Source organism: Oncorhynchus gorbuscha, linkage group LG19 (assembly GCF_021184085.1).
Source record: "Oncorhynchus gorbuscha isolate QuinsamMale2020 ecotype Even-year linkage group LG19, OgorEven_v1.0, whole genome shotgun sequence".
NCBI lineage: Eukaryota > Metazoa > Chordata > Actinopteri > Salmoniformes > Salmonidae > Oncorhynchus > Oncorhynchus gorbuscha.
The window spans coordinates 41,978,697-42,003,524 of NC_060191.1; the positions used below are offsets into that span (position 1 = coordinate 41,978,697).

Here is a 24,828-nt window from a genome sequence, read left to right on the forward strand (position 1 = left end):
GTCTTTCCATTCACTAACTACAACCTCAAATCAGGGCTGAACACACAGTTTCTCAACTGATTTCAGTAAATAGGTCAGTATAGTAGTTCTGCATTCCTCATAAGCGGATGTTGTACTTCTCCATTTGGACACAGTTAGCAGTTAAAGTGAGTCTACTCCACTTCCCTCACAGTGCCTTTCCCTGGCCATCCTGTTTGTACAAAGTTCTGTGTAACATAACGGAAGAATGAGTTGGTCAGAATGTCAGATCCCATGTTACAACTTGGCTAAAACTATCCTTTTTATATCATGGATGGTCAGTCCTGCCTATGAATTTGAGTGTGGTTACATTTCTCAGGCCCATCCTTCAGCTTTTTACTGAAACGGGTGACTTATTGTTTCAACTGCTGATTGCCGCTTTAAGCTGAAATTCCCAAATAGAACTTAACTTAATTATTCAACATGAGCTGGTTATTACACTAGCTCTGTCTGTGCGGTGTCCCAAATAGTGCCCTATTCCCTACTTTCTAAAAATTTATTTTACCCCCTTTTCGTGGTATCCAATTGGTAATAGTTACTGTACGGACTCGGAAGAGGCGAAGATCGAGAACCATGCGTCCTCCGAAAGACAACCCAACCAAGCTGCACTGCTTCTTGACACAACGCACATCCAACCCGGAAGCCAGCCGCACCATGGGTCGGAGGAAACACCGTACACCTAGCGAACTGGTCAGCGTGCACTGCGCCCGGCCCGCCACAGAAGTCGCTAGAGCGCGATGAGACAAGGATATCCCTACCGGCCAAACCCTCCCCTAACCCGGGCGATGCTAGGCCAATTGTGCACCGCCTCATGGGCCTCCTGGTCGCGGCCGGCTGCGACAGAGCCTGGGCGCGAACCCAGAATCTCTGGTGGCACAACCACTGCGCCACCCGGGAGGCCTATAATGCCCTACTTGTGACTAGGGCCTATAGGGCTCTGGTCAAAAGTAAGGCACTTTATATGTAATCGAGTGCCATTTGAGTGCAGACTGTGTCTCTGATCAACCATGCGATCTACTTTCCTTTGACTAATTCTTCCCAGAGAGCACCACTGAGTAAGGCCAAGAGGTTTTACAATTAGAAACAATGTTGACGTTTAATCTTCTGTGCAATGCAATAATTGCAATATTATGTAAATGCTACATTACATACATCCATTACATTTTTTTCTATTAAAAAGAAAAAGATAAACAACTACATTCAATGTCTATAACAAATAAGTACAACCTGGGGGTTTCTACCCCAAACCCTCCCCAAATTCTGGTCAGTAATTCAAAGCAGATAGGGGAGAGGTGCAAGGCGGGAACAGGGTCGGTCTGCTGGCTTCTATATCATCATCGCAAATCATAAACCAACAAAAAGGACACGCAGGTCCCTGTGATGTAACAGTAATATCATTACCAAAGTCACCTCAACAAACGAGGCTCAGGTCCCATCACTGATGGGATATAAACCATGTCTCCGTGGCAGGAAACGTCTCATAACATTACCGACAGCCAATCAGAACTGGTGTGCCATGTATAAGGTTGAAACCTGAAAAGAAAGTCGATCCATGCTGGTAGGCTTGAATCCATATACAGTGGGGCAAAAAAGTATTTAGTCAGCCACCAATTGTGCAAGGTGTGCCATTAATACAGGTAACGAGTGGAGGACAAGAGGACCCTCTTAAAGAAGAAGCTACAGGTCCGTGAGAGCCAGAAATCTTGCTTTTTTGTAGGTGACCAAATACTTATTTTCCCACCATAATTTGCAAATAAATTCATTAAAAAACCTACAATGTGATTTTCTGGATTTTTTTTCTTATTTTGTCTGTCAAAGTTGAAGTGTACCTATGATGATAATTACAGGCCTCTCGCATCTTTTTAAGTGGGAGAACTTGCACAATTGGTGGCTGACTAAATACTTTTTTGCCCCACTGCAAGTGCCTGAGCACATGATTTTACAAGTCAGTACATCATTGGTGGGTAACATAAATACGGCAGTCACTCAAATGTCCTTGTCATCGGGAAGTGCAACTTGTATGGCCCGCACGTCCACCTCACTCTGACTCTCTCTGGGACGGGATTGGATCTCCTCGTAAGGGGGCGGAAGGATCTCTGGGCTTTGATTGGATTGAGGGATAAGGTGACTGGAATCTGATTGGTTGTGAGCTAATGATGGACCTGGTGCCTCCTGGGCCAATAGGAGCTGGGTGGGCCCTCTGCAGGGGGGCAGGTGTTGCCCCCAGCTCCCATAGACAGCCTCCTCATAGGTGGGCAGAGACACAGGCAGGCCATCCACCATCAGATCCATCTGGTCAGAGGAGCGCCTGCTGAACAACAGTAGAGCGATGATCAGATCACTTCACAGACAGCACTTATACAGTGGGTGGATTTACCTACAATCTAACTGACACTACAGCTATGAAACACCCAGCATCGATGATAAGATGACTATCAAACCACTGAATTTCCTTCTTCCTCCTCCTCCTCCTCCTCCACAGTCTTTCAACTTTCACTCATCAGATTATAAAGGTGCTTTCATTACAGGATGTGATGCATTTCCAAGCCTCTACTGTACAAAGCCACTACAGCGCTGTAACCACCCTACAGAGCAACACACCTGATTCAACCAATCATCAAGACCTTGGTTAGCTGAATCAGGTGTGTTAGTCCTGGGCTGGAACAAAACCTACATACACTAATGCTCCAGGACCAGGGTTAGTAGTGACAACACCGCTTTAGAGGATCCAGTCGTATGAATATAGCTGTGTGAGTGACAGGGCTAAGAGCCAGTCATATGTGCTTACCTGTGTGAGTGACAGGGAAAAAGGCGGGACTTGATCACCAAGCAGGCCGTGGTGGTGAGAAGGAATATGGACACGCCCACCGCCGTCGTGGCAACGCTAGGGAGTGAGTGGGCCACCTGGTCCTCATAGTTAACATGTCTGTCTGAAAGAAAACACAACACAAACAATCAACACACACACCCATCAACTACCTACAACACACTTAGCTGTGGTCCGGGGCGTTAGTGTGTGCACTCACTAACCCCCCTGAACACACACTGTCGCCCTGGACCAGAGCTACAACACACTCAACAAATACATTCAGGAAGTACACACATCATTTAGGGGAAACACACTACTGATACACATATGGACAGCATAAAACAGGGTATCTCAAAGGGAGTCAGTCATGCATCTGCAGGTGTGGTTTCCTATATCCATGACGCATTACATTTCCGTGAGGTTTAATATGGCAGAGGAAAGAGACTGGTTAGTTTGGTGACTTTGCTCACTTCCCGTTTCTTGATGCTGGTTTCCTGCCTCGATGCAGCACAGGCCGAAAGAGGAAGCAAAAGGCTCTAAAGTAGCATGTTAAGAATTTGCTATGTCGGCATTTGCATCTCACCAAGTAGGCCATTGACCTCTTGTGTGGAACTAAGGGGTTGGTACCAGAAAGTTACGACAATCAAATCTTAGCACTTAACAGGCCACACACCATCCTGTTAACCAGCCTAACACACTGCTCAGCTCTAGTGACACTCAAAGCTCATGTAGGGCTATACTCAAGGCCATTGAAACTATAGCACAACAGTCATAGAGTGTTATAGAGTGTATGCTTCCACTTGCCTCTTCCACATCCAATAAGACATGACTGGAATTGCCCAGTCCTCGAGGGCCTGATTGGTGTCACAGTTTTGCCCCAGCCCCAGCTAACACACCTGACTCCAATAATCACCTAATCATGATCTTCAGTTTAGAATGCAGTTGAATTAATCAGCTGTGTTTTCTAGGGATGGAGAAAAAGTGTGACGCCAATCAGGCCCTCGAGAACTGGGGTTATCCATCCCTGCAGTAAGAGGATGAATGAAGGAGGGTGGTCATAGCGTTGCTATTAATCAGCTTATGAGATGACTATGTGGAAGAAAGCCATGTAAACATTTAAATCATCAACCCATAACCTCCATGCATGCATATAGCCAACCCGGAATCAGCCAAAGTAATTGTTAGGTGTCTGGGTTAATGCATTTACAAAGGCGGTGAGTGATTGAGTACAGAACCTACCTTAAATTACACTGCAACCTTTGACCTGACTGTAGTTTACCTAACACTTATCTCATATCAGTCACTCATGGACATACTCCACACACACATGCGCTAGACCAGGGATGGGCAACTGGCGGCCTCCTGTTGTAGGCCTGCGGATCCATTTCCAAAAATAAATAAGCTGCAATTTCGAAATTTGGTTGTGTGCATCAGCAGTTCTTCTCTTGTTATGTCAGTCACTGACAGTCACTCAATTAGCCTATTGAGTGACATTTTTTAGATTGGTAAATTAGTATGGCAGCCAGCTAGCTAAACGTCTAGTAATAATGGTCTAATACTGACCAGGGGACCCCCATTGATTTTGTTCGTCACTCTCACTCAGATATCATATTAAAAACTGTTTCTCTCTCCGTCCCATGGCAAAATGAGTAGAATTGCAAGAAATTGACTTGTGTCATTTTTTTTTCTAAAATTGAAAAATCTTCCCTCCGCCACATGGCAAAACATGTAGAATTGCAGCAAATTGTCTTTAAAACTGCAACATTTTTATCTATGCCCCATGGCAAAATTGCAAGAGAGGAACATTAAAACATCAATGTTTTCTCTCTGCTGCCACTAAAATGTTTTGCTCGCAAAGTGGGGCTCTGATTGCATATGTGGGTATGGATGTGGGTACCCAGACCGGCGAGCCGCCTCATGATGAGTTCAGATTTATTGTTGCCCCCACCCCCATCAAAGTTGCCCATCCCTGCTCTAGTCCATTACACTAGGAGCAAAGGTTTACCCCTCCTCCCACATGACCGTGGTGACTCACCTGCTGTGGACAGACAGGTGGGCACGCTGGGGATCCATTTGCCGTGGCGGCAGCGCGAGCTGTGCACCTCTTTGGGGATGGTGTAGCCGGGCTCACAGAAGTAGTAGATCAAGCTCTTCTGGGGGAAGCCTCGGCAGGGGGAGGGCTCGCAGTGGAAGCCCCCGTGTTCTGGCACCAGTGGGTGGCTGCAGTTCCCTTGCCTGCCTGCGGATGAGGCATAGAGTTTAGTTGTTAGACCTTGTTGTTGAATCGAACCGGCACTTGTTGTATCTCAAAGATCTGTGATTCAGGTTGAAGAGGAAAAAAGCTTTAGGTAGAGTGTTTTAATAGATACGGCCATATGAATGGGGTAAGACAGGTGGAGTCTGGGAGGAGGAGTCTTGCAGGTCTGGGGAGAGGGCTAAGTATCATTGCAGCATGATGCAGGTTGTATGTCCAGATAGCTATATAGTTAGCTGTGGTGGTGCAACTTGGATGCCTAGCAGAGGTGATGACCTGAGTGGGCAGTTGTGGGTGGTTAGGGTGGGTGGTTGAGGAGGGAGACGGGTACCTGTGGTGAGGTCTGGAAGGGCGACCAGGAGAAAGAGCCCGTAGCCCAGAGTGATGTGTCCACACATCCATAGAGACTCCCGCTGCGCAGACATCAAAACAGCCTTCCTGCAGGTGCAATAAACAGAGAACTCAGTGCCCTGCAGATAGTCACGTACATACATATGCACACAAACAAGCATGTACGCATGTGCACACACACAGTTGCAAAATATCGACAAATATCTAATCATGCACTTGGAAAGCCTCCCCCTTTTGCCCTAACAAAGGCAGCTTTGTTAGTGGTTCACAGCTTCAGCTACCATAAACACCCACAGCCTGACCCTGAATGAATGAATCATTCCCCAACCCTGTACCCTTTCATTTCCAGAAACTGGAACTAAACTTGGGTTATTGTTCAACACCAGACATTTATCAACATTACTTATATGACTGGTAGTGTTTTTGTTCTTCACCTGGCCCATATTTTCTCTCTTAGCACTGAACTTGACACACAGGTATGGCACAAACACAAATCCCATGGGGGGTTTCGGAGCGCTTTCATATCGGGGGTGCAAGTCAACTCTGGAACAGCAGGGGAGGTCCCTGCCAACACCATGTGTGCTGTTCTCACATAGCCTGCAGGTGTAGGATCTTAAATTGAGCCAGTTTGCTACAGCAGGAAAATAATCCTGCAGCACCAGGAAATGTGAATTATTATGTGGATTATAATATATTTACATTTTTGTAGGGGTTGATAAAATTTTCATAAGGGAAAATCCAGTCTGAAATGTCTAAACGTTAATTACACATTTCCGAAGCTTTTTTAAACCTCAAACACACTAGACATTTTACATTTCCTGCATTGCTGGAAGGTTCTCCTGCAACAGAGTGATCACATTAATATCCTACACCTGTTTCTATCAGGCAGTGAGCTGTGACCACAATGTAGGTGGGTGGCATCTTTACTCACCATCTTATTAAAACATGACTTCTGTTCATGAATAAGCTGTGAAGTATGCCATTATAAATTGCTCCAGTTCCATTATAAAGCATTACTTTAAAACGCAACACTATAAAATGAAATGTAATAAACATCTATCAATACATTTACTAATGTAGAGACAATAAGTTGTCATCAACAGATCTAGTAAAAAATAAACATGTTTTTCTCCTCTGAACGGATTTGGTAACTGTTTGTCTTCTGTGTGCCTGTAATGATTCCCATGTTTGATAGGTTAGTTAGTTAAGCAACAAGGCCAGAGGGGGTGTAGTATATGGCCAATAAACCACGGCTAAGGGCTGTTCTTAATAAGCACTATGCAAGGCAGAGTAAAAACAAATGTTTTGTCATACCCATGGTATACCGTCCGATATACCACGGCTTTCACCCAAACAGCATTCGGGGCTTGAACCACCCAGTTTATAATCAGATTATAAACTGGATGGTTCGAGCCCTGAATGCTGATTAGCCTACAGCTGTGGTATATGAGACCACATACCACGGGTATGACAAAACATGTATTTTTTAATTACGTTGTTAATCAGTTTATAATAGCAATAAGGCACCTCGGAGGTTTGTGATATATGGCCAATATACTCCACGTTGCGTCGTAACTAGGAACGGCCCTTAGCCATGGTAAATTGGCCAAATACCACACCCCCTTGTGCCGTATTGTTTAAATAACCCATGGGTTTAATGACTTCTGCTAATGTGGTACTGCGCACTTTCTGCTCTGATTGTCAAACTACTCAGCTGCATCCCTGTTTCTGTAAGTGTCATACATGGATGGCATTGACACACAGTAACACTTTTCATGCCATCCCACTCATCCAAGAGGAATAGGCAAGTGATCAATTATAATACGACTCACACTACCTATGTCTTTGTGTTGTCATGGAAGTGAGGAAATAGTATCAATGGTCATTTTATGCGTCCTATCAAAACACATCCAGGCACAAATGATAAGGAAGGACCTTGTAGACTACGGCAGAATATGGCAAGCAAAGGCTATTGTGTTAATCATAGAAATAAGGCTCATAGAAATAAGGCTAGTGTTTGTGGTACGTTCATGACAAACCGAATAAATAGCCTACCAGCGCTCGCTGAACATAAACGCGCAACGGAGCTGAATGCACAGGTGCAAACCCAGAAATCACCAGACATCCCCAAATAAGTACAAATGCCAAAGCTGACGCATTTATATCATACCCAGAATGCTAATATATCAAGCCAGTCTAATTAAAAATCGCAATTTTCTTTAGCCGACTAAACTCAACTTCCACTAATTAAATTAAATATTCCTACAGCCTACATCAACACTCGGTCCTACAGGCTAGCCATATCCTACATATCACATGTTATATTATTGGGGTTACATTTATCTTTAGGCAAGTTCAAAAAAATACTTGGCTAAAGATAACCTCTTACCAATAAGGCTACTCACCTGTAGAATCTAGATATGGGAATATTCCGTTCAAGGACTAGTCCAAGATGGTATAAATCAATACTTCCCCGTCTGTTTGATATACGATCCGCTCGAGATCAATATCTAATTTGTTTAATTCTCCTCCAGATTAATGGGGCATATAGCAACAACTGGATCTATTTCACAGCCGCTGACAACCGAGTCATCGCTCAGCTGTGTTCTTGACAGGAACAGGGAGATTTATCACAGGCTCCAGTCCCGACTACGCGCGCTGGTGACATTGATCGAGTTAGTTTTGTAGGGTGGGTGGAGTTGCCTCATTTTAGGCCATTCCATTGGTCCTTAAGCGAACTCTCCGCCCGGCCACGCAAAACGAACTCCACCACTGTATACAGTGCGTCTTCACACAAACCCCACCCTTAGCAGGCGTCCGCTGGACCTTGTCATATTCAGTAAATTCGAGCTAAATTTCGCAGAACTGTGGAAATTGAACATTCAGTTCACCGCAGTATAATGAGCGGTCATTGTTTTTGGACCACGCTTTTCACAAGTCCTCTGTTTACAACACTGTCTCCACCGTGGTCGCCTGCTAAAATGAGTGAAGTGAACAAAGCAAGTCTCTAGTGCAAGGCCAGATGATACTGAATCACATCTGACAGAAGGACCAGACGGAAGTGCTAAGAATGTAGTGCGTCAATGCAACAGAATTTAGTTCCTTCCAGATATACATATTGTATTGTGTAATATTTTACCTTCAAATATTTCTCTACTGTATCAGGTTGATAAATATGAAAATAGACAAACGTCTGGCCGTACTTAAGACACAATATAACTAACGAACTTATTCTAACTAACGAACTTATACCTTTAAAATGTGTGACGATTTAAATCCATAAATCAAAGACAAATGTTATCAATCATCAACACCATCATAATCATCCTCACATAACCACAGGCCAAGTTATTTAAGAACAAATTCTCATTTAAAATGACGACCTACCACGGCCAAACCTGGACGACGCTGGGCCAATTGTGCACCGCACTATGGGACTCCCAATCACAGCCGGATGTGATTCAGCCTGGACTTGAACCAGGGACTGTAGTGACGCCTCTTGCACCGAGATGCAGTGCCTGACCGCTGCACCACTGGGAGCCCAAGATGATGAGTACCATCTGAGACTAAGGCCATTGCTATAACACAACTTTTGAAATGGTTGACATCCTCAAATGGTCACACAATACACAAGTGATAGGGCATGACAAAAAACCTTACATTTTAGAAAAACTGTATTTGCCAAAAATATTTAACATTTGTTGTTTTTACAATTACAAGCAAAAATGCAAAAATCCAGGGGTGGGTTGGGACTCAAGAAAAACTGTCAACCATCACAAACTTTACAATACTGATGCCTAAATGATTTAGCATACAAGAAAGTGCGAAAAATAATCATACAAACAAGTTGGAGAAATTCACACCAATGTATTAGTAGGCCAGTCAGTAGGTGTCACAGCTCCTAATTTGAATTTGAGAATCCTCTCAACAAACACAAACCAACGATAATGAGTTTACTCTGAGACACTACAGACTCCTGAAGATTTGTAAAATCATCATGTACATTTGCAATTAACAAAAATTACAAAGGGAATCATATTGATCGTGTTACTTTTCTGAACGTTAAGGCATTAACACACAAAATAACCGTTGGAAGAAAAAACAAGTTAAGCGGTTCTAACCTTGACAGGCATTACATTAAGTAGAAGCTACAGGAATGTCAAATACCAACTGCGGAACGTACGCGATTGGTTTCATACCAGCCACTGAAAACTGTAGTTGACGGGTTAATGAGATGATTCAATTCTGTAGTTTGAGGAATGATAAGTGAATGAGAAGTTTTTTTGGCATTCATCATTACAGTATATGATATAAAACACAAAATACCAGTGTGCCATCAGTTCACGGCAATGATTAGTTAAGCGATTTAGAAATATACGGTATGCAAAGATGGATTTAATGAGTATCAAAACAGGATGTTTAGAAAATGTGTTTATCAAAATGCTGCACAATTACAGTTACAAAACTTTGTGAGCAATGAAAAGTGATCAGTTCAGAGTATTGTTGAAAATGCAGACAGTGAATTACTAACTTTGATTGTCATTCTTTCAGCCCATCTTTTCACTCAGTTTTGCAAAACTAAAAAAACTGGAAGAACATTTGATTTTTTACACATGGAACACAGACGGATCACATCTTAGGCTTGCCAATCATCATGTCACTTTTAACAGACGTCCACTTGTCTTATGGAAATATGGAATATTGACAGAATGTTAAAACCGTACAGTAACCTCTGACGCATCTAATTAACAACAGTACTTCACAATATAGTGTTAGTGTCTACTTATGGAGTCTGTTCCGATATCCTCACTGAAACTCAGAACAGACACATTGGCTACTCTTTGCTGTGCACTAAGGCCTCGTGGTCTTTGGATGCTCTCTATGGTGAATGTACATATGCGACTTCGTCTTACTACTCTAGAATTGGAGGGGAAAGCTCAGAGAAAAACGAGGACTAACGATGAATAGAGCCCTATAAAACCTGCTAGATATTTTTTTGCCCAAGTTCTGTTTTTCCAGGTTTCCCTCCGTTTTTTCATGTGTTCGCTCTCAACAACAAAAAGATCACACGTTCTAAATAGAAAAACAGCAGCACTTGATGTTCTAAGTCCACCACAATGCTTAAACCACATCAGGAGATCACTTCGAGGTCTGTGAAAAATCAAAGACATGTATATTGTTGGCTGTAGTTTGCACCAGCCAAGAGTCTTGTTTGGTTATCTGTGTTTCTGTAACGTGTGATTGCAGTATGCTGAACAATTTTATTAGCATCATTGCTAACGGCTACACGAAGTGGTAGACAAACGTGCACTCAGATAGGGGCATTACCATGCCTTTGCAAAGTTGAAGGAAAATACAAATCACGGATGCAATTTGTTATGTCTTATGATAATCCTGGCTAAATAATACATTTTCAATTACATTTAGTTGATTTCCTACCAAAGTTCAATAAATGTTGTAATATTATTGAATTCCGTTTTAATGTCTGGATTCGTGATTCCACCCACATAGACTTTCGTAGGGCCCTACATGAAGTGTGTGTGGGTGATTGTGGTGAGTGTTTACTATTTCAGTTTGCATCTGTGGGTCTGTTTTCTGCCATACAGTTCCTGTCATTGCTACATTATGGACAAGAATTCAGTTCTAGCAGCTGTTGCACACTTCGTTTAGCCAAGCATGAATTTTCACCTTGTGTATCCGTTTCCTGTTTCAATAAGCCCTTAAAGCTGGGATCCTTATCCAAAATGGTGAAACAGTCACATCCATTTGCGATATTTTTACCACCCCCCCCCCACAACAAAAAAATAACGGTGGTGGGGCAGCCGGTGTGACTGTTTCCCCCTACTGCAGATTCCATCTTTAAACACAGAACCAGTTTGTGGCTCAGCACTCACATTCACATAGTCCAGAACCATTGTCCAGACTGGCCAGGTTGGGCGTTTAAGAAATGAATCATTAGGAAAAATGACATAAAAAAAGTACTTTCTGTATATACAGGTGTGTATGTGTGTGGGGGGGGGCTTTCATAAGGGTGGTCCTTCCGTTGACCTAGTGGTCACTACTATAAACTAACAGCTGAAGTCTACAGCAGCAGATCGAGGGGTTACAGGGAGCACAAACTACATGGCTAAATTCCTAAAGTACAAATAAGCCTTTAGAAAGAAACAGCTGAAACTCTGCCTTGATGTTCACTTTATCATGATATACTATTAAACACAGGTATATTAAAAGAAATTAATTATCTTGTAATAAAAAATAATTTTAAAAAACTATATGATATATTGGAATCAACCAGGCGTGCAGCTTCTACCTCAGAACAGTGCTTCAAATCTCACTGCAACCCCCTAAAATATAATCACAAAATAGAGAAAACAAAGCGGATATATCTATGTTCATCATACTTACAAGAAAAATAAAGAAAATAATCTAAAACACAACTCCAGTGTCTACCTTTGCTTAGTGTTTGTAACAGGAACCAAGTGTTTACTTTCATTTAAAAAAATACTTCAATGCATCATGTGGTAAGAGAAAAGCATAGTCCTCCTTCAGTAGTCTTTTCTGATGTCCTGTCTATTGGAATAGAGCTGAGTCTGGGCCATGTCGTGAGGAAGGCCTGCAGTGTGGAAGCATGGTTCAGACCATTCAGCTAGGATGCTAACAGTGTTTTTTTGTGAGTCACCCCAGCAGGCAGCACTTCCCAAGCCTCATTCTGCGCCAAACCGCTCAAGCTATACATCTTTGTAGTGTCAAAATCTTTTCTCCCACAGGAAACGGGAAAGAGATCCTTTTCATTTCAAAAAGGTTCTTAAAAATGTTTTTTTTTTTAAAGAAGCTTGACCAGTAAAAATGCTAATATGAGCTGGGCAGTGTTACTCTGCTCCCCCCCCCCCCCCCCCCCCCAACCTCCTGGCTCCAGAACAGTGTGAGTCCGAGGTGTGAGCTTGGGGAGTTGAGGGTCCATGTGACACTACTCCTTAGTGGGGGAGAGGACTCCGCTCGCTCTCATCTCATGCGGTTCTGCCTCATGAGAGGCACAATGCAGGAGGGCGGGCCAGCCTTGCTCAGGAAGGGGTGCTTGAGTAGCTCACTGGCTGAGGCCCTCTGGGTGGGGTCTCGCACCAACAATTTGTCCAGGAAGCCCTTGAGAAGAGGAGAAACCTGGGAAAAATAAAGGATGACTATCAATTTAAAAAATGTTGAATAACAGGGCCTTGTGTGAGAGAGACTCTTTCTAGTGTGCCTAGTACCTTGTGTAAGTTCTTGAGTTTGGGTGGTAGGTTGTCACGGATCATCTTCATAGCTTTGAGGGGGGGCTCATTGAAATAGGGGGGCTCTCCGTCCACCATCTCGATCACCATCACCCCCAAGGACCAGATGTCTACCTACGGAGTAAAATATTGTATACACACAGTGATCAGCGATAGTTTTGAATTATAATGCATGCACACAGACACAACTAACTGGACATTACCTCAGGCCCATAGGGCAGTCGTGAGATGAGCTCTGGGGCCATCCAGTAGGGTGTGCCCACCAGGGACTTGCGCCGCTGGACCTCTTTAGACACCTGGGCGCAGAAGCCAAAGTCTGACAGCTTCACCTGGGCGGGGGGGGGAATAGCGGAAAGGGTCAGAGCTTTTAATTCATTATTTACTGGGGGAAAACACAGGCATTCTAAAACTACTGCCATATTTACAAATGACTAAATGAAAGACTTTTCAGCTGACATGGACATTATGTGTTATAGATTGACAGGCTGAACTCTTAGCGTACCACAAATAATCCTCAATCTAGCAATGTGCTGCTTTACAGTATTACACATCACAGTAGAACACCTCCCACAGTTCTCTGAGAAAACCTTTGCAATGCCTGGGTGGATGAATATCCTGTCTGCCATTGGTGACCTCTGAAGAACAGGGCTCACTGACTAAAGCATGCTTTGAATTGGTAAGGGGAAATGTGAATACACACACACACACACACACTTCTGCCGAGAATCAGCTGAGGGTAACTGACTACACTTCCCCTTGGGTCAACCACAATAAGAGCTAAGCACAGCCCTTAGCATGCCAAACATGACAGCTACAAGTGACTTCAGGTTGACACTTGGGCTCAACAAAAGATAAGAGAAACTGTTGTATCATCTACAGACTGTTGTCGGGTAAAGTAAGAACTAAATTAACAGCGTGAGCTTCAAGCCCTCCATTACCTCTCATACTGTATATTACAATACTTTGGGAACAAACATGACTGCAACAAGTTCCTCTTTCCCATATCTTCATTTTCACAGCTGGTTTCATATCGTTCCGATATGTAAACGAGATAGCCTGGTATGACTGGGCGGTATGGGGAGGGTTGTCACGATACCAGTAATCCCAATACTCGGAAGTAATATCATGGCAAAGAAACAAAACAGACATTCTGTTGGGACACACAGAGCTTTCTTTTGTCACTCAGTCACATGAGTATTCTCCAAAGCTAGGCCTATATCACACAATATTTTATATCATACAGCAGGTTCTTCAAGGACCATAGAGGTCAGTCTATTTCGCATTTTCTTTTTTTGCTATGGGACAATTATATCATCATTGTGTATGAAGCAGGGTTGGGGTGAGTGATGTGTACATACTCCAGTCTTATAATAGTCTATGAGGGAGGTGGTGATGTAGGGTTGGGGTCAAAAAGAACAAAACCATGACTGAAACTTACATCGGATCTCAGATCAATTGTCAGGGGCCAAGTTAACCCCCCTTTCATGTAAGAAAGTCATGACCATGTTTGACCAATTCAATTGTTATATAGAAGGACAGAGAAGCTCAGTTATGGTGACTTTTTGAAAGGACATTCTACTCCAAAATTAATGAAAACATGACACGGACACCAGCTGAAATATATTTTCTATCTCCATAAATGGACCCAATAACATATTGGTAAGAATGTTAGTTATTTGAACATATTGGACCGTGTCCATATAACCTATGCATGGTCTATATTATCAGATGTGCTATTAGCAATAAGCATTATCACCTGTAGCCCAACTTATGAAGCATAGTGGCTATAAAATGTACGTAGGCTGAAGCATTGAGTTTGTCCTTCTGCATTCACCCTATTGGACACAACATCCTGATTGTTATTAATTATTATTATAAATATATATACATTAAAATTCACCATTACAGTGTCATGGCCCTTGTAAGATGACTATGCCCATTTAAGTGGTCTGTTGCACAGCTGCCCCTGAACCATGCTTGAAACGAAGCGTAAAGCTGCATTTGTAAAACTATGCCACGCGCAAGTAGAGAAATACAAGTGGGAGCAATGTAAAACTATGCCACGTGCAAGTAGAGAAATACAAGTGGGAGCAATGTAAAACTATGCCACGCGCAAGTAGAGAAATACAAGTGGGAGCGATGTAAAACCGGGATCCCACTCTTTAAAAAAATAAAAAGTATAAAATTCAAAAGGCCAGAACTGCCTTCAGAATACATTTGCCAAAACTGATTTCAAAAGTGTTTTCCGCAATTGCATTAAGAATTGCTGTGCATTGACTGCTTGTCAGAATAGGTTTCCCTCCTACGGCTTTCGCAACTTGAATGTGCCTCGAGGGGAATATAGTATCTGGCATAGAACACGTAACATCAAGACGACTAGGTAACTATTCTACTATGGGGTTGTTGTAATATTGTAATTAAAACACATGGGAAAATAGTAGCCGTGGAAAGTTCCATCCGGAGTGATAAAGATAAAGTAGAGCCTTTGAATGACTTTGCCAGCTTCTACAGTAGGCTACACAGCGCCGTCGGAGTTGAGCGCTGCACTTTAAACACTATTAAAGAATGTCAGTTCAGTGCACACAGCTTAACAGAGAAAATTAAATATTTGAGAAGAAACTTATTTGGGAATATATTTAACAGAACAGACATGGCCCGGCCCCCATATATGAAGGATATCCAATGCAGTCACAGAACTTTAACCTCTGAAGTCAGGTGTACGTACTCTGCCGTCGTGGGTGAGCAAGATGGAGTCACTCTTGATGTCCCTGTGGATGACGCCCTGGGTGTGCAGCACTGACAGAGCCTTCAGCACAGACAGGCACACTGTGGCTATCTGCTCCTCATTCATCCTGGACACACACACACACAGGTCATTAGCACTCAGAGCTGACAGAGAAATAACATCTCACACCACAGGTTGCATTGCAGAGACATGAGTGTAGCCATGCGACACTACCACCTAGTGGTGAAACAAATAACTAAACAAAACACTTTAGTGGTTATTTTTACTTAACTAGGCAAGCCAGTTAAGAACAAATTCTTATTTACAATGACGGCCTACACTGGCCAAACCCGGACAGCGCTGGGCCAATTGTGCGCCGTCCTATGGGACTCCCAGTCACAGCAGTTGTGATACGGCCGGTTGTGATGCAGTGCCTTAGACCGCTGACCCACTCGGGAGCCCTTACCATTGCTTGTACTGTAAAAACAGCTACGATATGAGCAGTTGAACACTATATGACTAGTATGAAACACAGACATCTTAATTCTAATCACCATAGCCCAGGGTTGCCCATGGCCCTTCCTGGAGAGCTACCGTCCTGTAGGTTCAGCCCAAATCTATTTAACACACCTGATTCTCCTCACTAAGACCTTAACTAGCTGAATCACGTATGTTAGGTTAGGGTTGGACTGAAAACCAACAGGACGGTATAGTTCCAGGAAAAGGGTGGGCAGCCAGCCCTACCTAGTCCTGCTGGTCAGTTGTCAGAGCAGCAGATCAACGGTCATTGCTATCCGAGATCCTTGTTACGTCCAACTCTGATATCACCTCATTGAAGTTAAAATTTAAAATAGTTAGGGTGTAGACTATGGAAATCCCAAGGATGCCAGATAGCACTAAACCGCAGATCAACAGACACGCACCTGGTGTGTGTGACGATGTCAGTCAGAGCCCCTCCCTCCAGGAACTCCATGACGACCCAGAGTTCATCTCCCACCAGGTAGCTGTTGTACATCTCCACCACGTTGTCATGGTGATAGTCCCGCATGATCACCACCTGAAGAGCAAAGGAACCAGCGTTACTAAGGAGACCGTGGGCGATTACATGGCACATGACATCACTCATTACACCATGAACCGCACCCTCCATGCAGGACAAATCTTTCAAACTTTAGCAAAACTCTGTAATAGCCACTATAAAATATTATGGATCACACAACTAATAGCTTACAAATACATTATACTATATTCCCTGAACATCAAAAATCTCAATTGCATTCTGTTCAAGTCAATACAGGCCCTAAAACCCCACCTCATTGAATAGCAGCTCCCGGCGCTGCTGCTTGCGCAGGTCCATCTTCTTGACAGCCACCAATTTGCCGGTGCTCTTGATGGTGGCAATGCACACAATGCCGGTGGAGCCCTCTCCGATCTTGATGTAGTGGTCCAGATAGGTGCGCGGGTCACCCGGGTCCACCACCATCTGCAGCGCGGGCGCGGAACTGCTCATGGGACACCCGCTGGGGCTCCCTCTGGGGCGAGAGGGCCTGCTGTGGTGGTAGGGCAGGGGCTGGGGGGCGGGGAACGGGAGCCTTCTGCTGCTGGTTGCTGTGGGGGGGCTCAGGGCCCAGGACAGGGTGGGAGGAGTGGTGGGGGTCTCCTCGTAGCTGGCCCTTCTGCGGTGCTTTTCCCCCCGTCTCGGCTGGAGGCATGAGAAGGACCGTTGTGTGGCGGTGCTTCGTGTGGTCTGGCTGGCTTCAGCTCCTAGAAGGGAGAGGAAATGACACTATGATCAACACTTATGTCAGAGATCTGTTAAAGACATGCGATAGAACATTAGCGGCACTGGTTTCCATATCTCCCAATGTCTGGTGTTCTCCTAGCAGCCTGTCAGTACCTGGCTGGTGGGGCTCCTTCCTCCTTCACTGTCAGTGCGGGGGTAGGTGTTGAATGGCCTGCTGGTCTGTTGTGCTGTCTTTATCACCCCCTCTGTGACAGGCAGGTTAGGCATACGGATGTTGGGCCCCGAGAGAGGCCTCTTATCCCGGGGCGACTGGGGGCTGCCGTCCCTGCCCGTGTAGCTGGACTTAGGCCTCTGGTCGTTGGGCCCGTCCCTGCGGACTACTTGGTCGTGGTGGTCCCGTGGGTCCGTGTCTCTGGGCTTTGGTGGGGGTGGGCCAGGACGCTCACCCTCTCGGTGCCTGCTGCTTGGTTCCTGGCCCCGGGGCTGCTGCTGTGGCCTGCCGTCCTCTCGCTGAGAGCGGGGTACCCGCTGGGGCTGCCGGGGGTCTCCACCAGCTAACTGGTCCGGCCTGGGCTGCTCCCTAGTGCAACAGAGAAAAAGTAAACAGGTTGCATCTCTCTGGAGTGGTGGAAACATTTCTTCAGAGCCATTTTACAGCCGAGGACACTGTACCTGTCTCTGATGTCTCCATAGTGATCTGGGTGGTGGTGTGGCCGGTGGGCCAGGTCCCCGTTCTCATGGCCTCCTCCCCCCGAAGATCCGGAGTCTCTGCGGGGCTGGATAGGGGGGCTGCCTCGCCTCAGGGAGTTGGAGCGGGTCACCGACATGGTGTCAAACTCATCCAGCAGCCATGTCAGCGAGCCGTCCACAGCGATCTTACTACCCCGCACTATGGTCTACAGGAGGGAGAGGCAGAGATACCAAGTAAGGATGAGTTGAGATCAGACCAGTCAGGACAAGAGAGACTTCCTGGACTGTCACAGCTTCATTCTAAAAAAGAGATGATGACTGGCAGATTCTATTTTCAGTGATGTCTTTTGCCTTCGCTGCGTTTATTGTTCAGGAAAGAAGACAATCATGTTTACTGTTTAGGTTCTGTGGATTCAGACTGTGATCCAAATCTGACGTACAGTAAGCCGAGACCGCTACAGTTCTGTGCCCTTTCCCATGGCCTACATACACACTGAAGGCAACAAAGACGAAACGTCTGTGTACGCTATCCCCTATCAAGTGAAAATAACTTTAAAAAACATTGAAAATGAAGAGTCATGTGACATCTGCGAGTGCATGGCCCATCACAGCTTTTTACCTTGGCATTCTCTCAAATTACAACTCAGAGAATGCAACAGTGAAAATATCACTTCCTGTTTGTGACACGCCCCTTTCCTCCCACATCCCATTTTGATGACCCCTGACCTTGCGGGGCTCCACCGTGGTGATGACGGTGACGTCGATGAAGGGCTTGGGCCTCTTGGCCGTGTCCTCGATCAGAGACTGCCATTGCCGCGGCAGCCCCACAAACTTCTGTTCCTGCTCGTCAAAGTCTGTGTGCACGCGGTGCTCGAAGTTGGAGGGCGCCGAGATCTGGACACGGGGCTTCTTCTTCTTAGTGAACATGGCGGCAGCTGGGCATGAGACCTGGAACACAGAGAGGAGAACAGGAGTGTATTCATTAGTGCACAGTGTGGAAAACTGTAACAAAACATTTTGCAAGGAAAAAACGGTTTGCAACTAAAAAAAACAAGTTTCTTATTTGACAACTGCAGGTTGCTCCCTTCCCGCTACAGTCTGTTAGCTTCCGTTTGTTTCCAAAAGAATACACACCAGGAATGACTTTGGAACAGCGTTAAACACATCAGCAGTTCATGATGATAACAAATGATAATACCAAGGAAGTCCTGTTCCTTTTCAATAGAGCTGAGAGGCTAACGCATCAAAACTTGATCTGTCATGTGGCCACATAGACACACTTCAGACTATAGAGCTGAAAACCTTTTCATGTAGACTGACAAAATCCCACAGTGAATATCCTTTGGCAAATGCACAGAGAGATAGAGAGTACACAAACACGTATGTAACTTTGACAAGTTGACAGAAGTAAAATTTGTTGGGACATCTCCCATAAAGACAAATACCTTATACAAGTAGCAGCCACTTTCTTCAGAGCCAAAACATTTATTAGTCAGGTAAGTATTACTCAGAGGTGAGCCAAGGCGCCCCAGAAAAATGACTTCCCCTTTCCTTCACAAGCACATTTTCCCTCTAGCTTTATTTCTCTACGCTCAAACATTCTGGATCCCTTTTCTTGCTTTAGATAGAGAGGCAGCTCTCCCTGAATCCAAACACTGGGCTGCCTGCCTGCGATATGCTGCCAGTTCGTGCCCACGGTCCTAGACCCACCCAAGCTGCAGGGAAGGGGTGCTTGGTGAGGGGCTGAGAGATACCGCCTGACTGCCCCATAAAGCAGAACTCACTCTGAGTGTTTGAAGTGTAATGGGATCATCCACCCATCTGCACAAACCTGTACAAAGGGCCAGAGATTAGGTCAACATGGGCCTTCCATTAACTATTTAAAAGCCACCATTGATGGTCAGAGTTGAACGACCAAGTCAGCATGATGACTAAACCAAATGTAAGAAATAAGGCAGCTGCTACTAAGGAAGTTGGCTGCTAGATGATTTATTTGCTTTGAAAAACTGCTAGAGGGGCTGCTAGAGGCAGCTGCTAGATGATTTATTTGCTTTGAAAAACTGCTAGAGGGGCCTCCCGAGTGACGCAGCGATCTAAGGTACTGTATCGCAGATCCGGGTTCGATCCCAGGCTGTAGCACAACCGGCCGAGATCGGGGGTCGCATAGGTCGGCGCACAATTGGCCCAGCGTTGTCCGGGTTAGGGGAGGGTTTGGCCGGGGAGGGGGCTTTACTTGGCTCTTCGCGCTCTTACGAGTCCTTGTGGCGGGCTGACTTCTGTTGTCAGTTGAACGGTGCTTCCACCAACACATTTGTGCGGCAGGCTTCCGAGTTACAAAATCTGACTGAATGGGAAACATACTGAGCAGCAACCACAGAGCCCCACATAACTGAATCTTGCTGACAGACTTGTAAAGTGGTTTGCTGAAGCATTCGGTCGCTCCTCTGAAACTCTGCCTTAGTGGAGCCAAGCAACGAAGGGGGAAATAGTTCAACACAGCCAAGGGAAAATTATTATTCAATGTCAGAAGTTTTTTTTGTTGGCCATCAGCAACTGCTGAGATGACAAAAACACATCCAAACTGATATTCAATAACTCGGGAGTCAGAGACTGACAGAATTGAGTTGCATTATGATTTGCTTGACAACTTGGGTGTCATAAAAACAGCATTAACATGGCATAGGCTTAGGATAAGTGACTGAATGAAAGCGGAAAGCACCACAAACCACATGGTGGATTTCAGGCTGCAGGCAGTGCACCGGTGAGACAGGTTTTAACAGGTGAGGCCCAGCTGAGAGTGACGCAGCAGCAGGTGAAGTAGCACCTCCCCCAGAACACAGACCTCTCTCTTCCGTGTTGTACACTTCCCCCTACGAAGCAGGTAGCAGGGGAAGAAAGAGACAAGTGTCCATGCACTCAAGACTAGACAGACGGTTTCAGTACAGAAAATAAGATGCCCCTGGGAGACCAACAGATGCACACATTTTCAACTATAACTGTGCCGATTTATCATCTCCATTTCCTTCTTCCCCTCTGTCAGTAAAGCGGTCATAAAGCCTAGCTTATATAACTACCATTCATTGAGCATTTCCCTCTGTGTATGAAGAGAGTAGAGCTGCAACCACCCACGCAGTGAAGGGAAAAAAGTTGACGTTCACGACACACTATCCCGTTTATGGAGTCTCTCACATTAGCATACTATTACGCACCGGTGAGCAGTAAGAAAGGCACTTCAGGGGGAGCGTAGACCCAGATGGGTCATGGCCAAAGAGCTACTGTCTGTCCAAGCACAAGGGGTGGTCCACCAGACTCAGCCATGGGTGTCAACTCTGTGCTGTAGCAACGCAAAACACCTCATCTGAGCTCTGTGATGGGTTAATGTGGGGCTCTCAGTCAAAGTAGTTAACATCGAAACAATTGTGCTCAGGGCAGGCCCCCTCTGGAGGAGGATAAACCGTAAGGCATGACTGACGAGGCGGCCATTCAGAAGGTAAGCCCCTCATCATTCAGACTGCATGGTCACCACACAGATACGGACAACGGCACGTCTAGTCGTCAATTGCCTTATTCTGCTAACTCAAATGGTTTTCCTCTGTCCCATTTAGGCATACCTCGCATACCATTTTACAAGGACTTCACTCGAAGGTTAAAGGACATGTAAACATCTCAAAACCACAAATAGATTTAGGTGATAACTTATTTCCAGGAAGGCTTTTTAAAGAGACACTGTATGAGTGTAAGTGTAAGTCGCTCTGGATAAGAGCGTCTGCTAAATGACTTAAATGTAAATGTTAAATGTATGAGTCATTGCTAATCACTATTCCAAATGCACGCATGTCAAATATAGTAAGAGTACACACCTACATTGTATAGTACAACACATGCATGCCTTTGACATGAAACTGAATCATGTCAACTATATTCATTGCATGTCTATCTGCAATGTTCAGTGTTCCCTTCTGAATGCAAATGCAGTAGGTTGTGTCATCGCGGACACTATGCCGGGTTCAGAGGTGACACAAAATTAGGTCACATCATCAGGGATTAGTCTCGCCTTGTCCTGCATCCCTCTTCCTGTAGCAATCATCATTGTCAACTTATCATGATGTAGCTTAGCCTAGACGTTTGTGGGCGTGCTCCACTGTCGCACCCTTTCATTTGAAGTTTAGCCTACTGCCCAGTGATGAGTCAGAAATGCTAACTAACAGAATTCAACCCTCTGAGATTCCCTGATTTAGGAAGTGCAGTGCAAAGTGTGACCTTGGAGCCGACCCCCGATTCCAGCCAGAGTGCTTCTTATCAGGTCTTGCCTATCTGTTGTTTACCAAGCCTGGTGTTGGGGTGCAATTTGCAGCAAAACAAAACGAGGATAGGTCTGTGAGCAATTACAGTAAATGTGGGAATTAAGATAAAGAGTCCCATCCACAAGCACGTGGGCTACAAGCAGTGACTATACTGACAGTATCAGATCCAACTAAATAACGACTACACCATTGGTTTCATTACCTTGTTATGCTTTCTTTAGTGTCAAACCTGTACTTAGGCTATAGCTTGTAAAAACACTACCAAAAGAGAACGTGTCGTTACTCTGAAAAGTATCTTTACTTCAGGGTGTAGCCTACCTCCCTCAATTTCATGAGTGTAATGCCGTTGTTTCTTATCACTTTGACAGTTGTTTACATGTGAAACAGCACTAGGGAACTAGTCTCATGGTCGTATAATTAAACCTGCTCATATCTGTTTTGGTTTTACAACCTAACGTCCTATGGGATAAAATAAGTACCAGAATTCCACATGCTGGTGGTAAAGATTGTGTAGATTAATGTCTAGTGAGAAAACACTGCGTTTATTACTCATGTGATGGCTGTACATAGAGCATTTGTTGGATTTCACCTCTATAATAACGTGTTTCAAGTTAATTTGAAGCTAATCTTAAGAGTGAGTTTTGACCTCAGAAATACAAATATACATTTTGCAGTCTAGATATGCTTCTCGACCGTGAAGTTTATTAGGTTAAATTATATTCGATATTTTGACGTAAGCATGACTATGAAAACAATGTTTAACGACAGTAAAACTGACTTTGATTTACTCACCAGAATGTCTATCCAACGCGATACAATCCACCTGATACCATTTCACGATCACGCATGAGAACAAACAAGGAAAAAAATAACCCAGGCAGCCTCGCTCTGTGAAGACTCTCCAAAGTGAGATCAATAAGTTATTTCCGCAGCGTTTCAAATAGGTAAAGAGCAGCTTTTAGTGCACACGCCGTATTTACCCAAAATGTATGTTTATGATAAAACGACTGAGGAATAACTTCTCAAGTAGAACTGTAAACCTCTAAAATCAATGTTGTCGCATTCCGATGGTTTCACTAACGCGGGCCAGTATCGTGACATCACCGGGAAACAGGGGTAAAATGAGAGTCACGTCTGACTCATTCAAATCCCGGAACGCCCACTGCCTGCGGTGTCTGTTCAATGATCACTCTGCTTACTAGTCATTATGATTGTTATGTAATCTATTATATGACACGATCAAGCTGAAAGCTTGACCTAGGCACATCAGAGGGAAACAGGATTGTTCAACTACTGGTAAATACTAATGTACTCGCTTATTTATTATAGCACTGTCTTATCAATACTTCAACAGCATCTTGTGAAATACCCTGAGTAACTGCTAATTTGAACAGGATTGTCAGCGGATGAACACAAGCAACCAGTGAAGAGAAAGGCCTCGGAACAAAAACATGCACTGTAGCTTCCTCCATCAAAACTGTTCAGTGTAAGCAAATGTTGTCAAATAATTATGATGAAGCAAATGTAAAAAAGATTTGTGAAGATCCCATGACTGCCATCATAATGAGTTGCTGCTAATGTTCTGGGGAACACTTGAACTAATACACACACACACACACACACACACACACACACACACACACACACACACACACACACACACACACACGTGGACACCCCTTCAAATGAGTGGATTCGGCTATTTCAGCCACACCCATTGCTGACAGGTGTATAAAATAAAAAAAAATCGAGCACACAGCCATGCAATCTCCATAGACAAACATTGACAGTAGAATGTCCTTTCTGAAGAGCTTAATGACTTTCAACTTGAAAACAGTCATAGGATGCCACCTTTTCAACAAGTCAGTTAATCAAATTTCTGCCCCGCTAGAGGTGCCCCTATCAACTATGTGCTGTTATTGTGAATGGAAACATCTAGGAGCAACAACGGCTACACTGCAAAGTGTTAGGCCACAAGCTCTGAACGGGACTGCCGAGTGCTGAAGAGGCGTAAAAATCGTCTGTCCTCAGTTGCAACTCTAACTACCGAGTTCCCAACTGCCTCTGGACACAATGTCAGCACAATAACTGTTAGTCTGGAGCTTCATGAAATATACAAGCCTAAGATCACCATGCGCAATGCCAAGCGTCGGCTGGAGTGATGTAAAGCTCGCCACCATTGGACTCTGGAGCAGTGTAAATTCTCTGGCGTGATGAATCACGCTTCACCATCTGGCAGATGGATGCCAGGAGAACGCTGCCTGCCCGAGTGCATAGTGCCAACTGTAAAGTTTGGCGGAGGAGGAATAATGTTCTGGTGCTGTTTTTCCATGGTTCGGGCTAGGTCCCTTAGTTCCAGTGAAGGGAAATCATAACGCAGTTTGGAACTCTGTAGTGAAGCCACTCATTTGAAGGGGTCTCCACATACTTTTGTATATAGAGTGCATTCAGAAAGTATTCAGACCCCTTGACTTTTGACATTGTTACATTACAGACTTATGCTAAAAATGTATGAAAGTTTTTTCCCCTCAGTCTTTACACAATACCCCATAATGAAAAAGCAAAAACACATTGAGATTTTGGCTAATTTTAAAATAGAAAAACAGAAATACCTTAAGTATTCAGACCCTTTGCTATGAGACTCGAAATTGAGCTCAGGTGCATC

General features: G+C 44.5%; 2 protein-coding genes across 3 annotated transcripts; both read right to left on the reverse strand.

Moving 5' to 3' along the window:
• Window positions 1-1,815: 1,815 nt before the first annotated feature.
• Window positions 1,816-8,090, reverse strand: LOC124006003 (sushi domain-containing protein 6-like). 2 transcript variants are annotated; one of them, XM_046315665.1, is made up of 5 exons: window positions 7,838-8,090; window positions 5,413-5,519; window positions 4,863-5,066; window positions 2,807-2,948; window positions 1,816-2,326 (listed from the first exon to the last, which is right to left on the reverse strand). In XM_046315665.1, exons 2-5 carry the CDS (start codon window positions 5,504-5,506, stop codon window positions 2,005-2,007), a joined length of 762 nt encoding a protein of 253 aa, XP_046171621.1. In that variant the 5' UTR covers window positions 5,507-5,519; window positions 7,838-8,090; the 3' UTR covers window positions 1,816-2,004. The 2 variants fall into 2 exon arrangements, with proteins under 2 accessions (XP_046171621.1, XP_046171619.1); XM_046315663.1 differs by having other exon boundaries at window positions 1,816-2,329.
• A 1,758-nt stretch (window positions 8,091-9,848) lies between these two features.
• On the reverse strand, window positions 9,849-23,279 carry LOC124005613 (serine/threonine-protein kinase PAK 4-like). Its single transcript, XM_046315028.1, is given in 12 exon segments — window positions 9,849-12,590; window positions 12,680-12,814; window positions 12,904-13,029; window positions 15,426-15,552; window positions 16,349-16,482; window positions 16,738-16,917; window positions 16,919-17,078; window positions 17,080-17,189; window positions 17,323-17,749; window positions 17,842-18,065; window positions 18,586-18,807; window positions 22,956-23,279. Coding segments are annotated over 11 exon segments (1,980 nt in total). The 5' UTR covers window positions 18,787-18,807; window positions 22,956-23,279; the 3' UTR covers window positions 9,849-12,434.
• Between the last annotated feature and the right edge of the window lie 1,549 nt (window positions 23,280-24,828).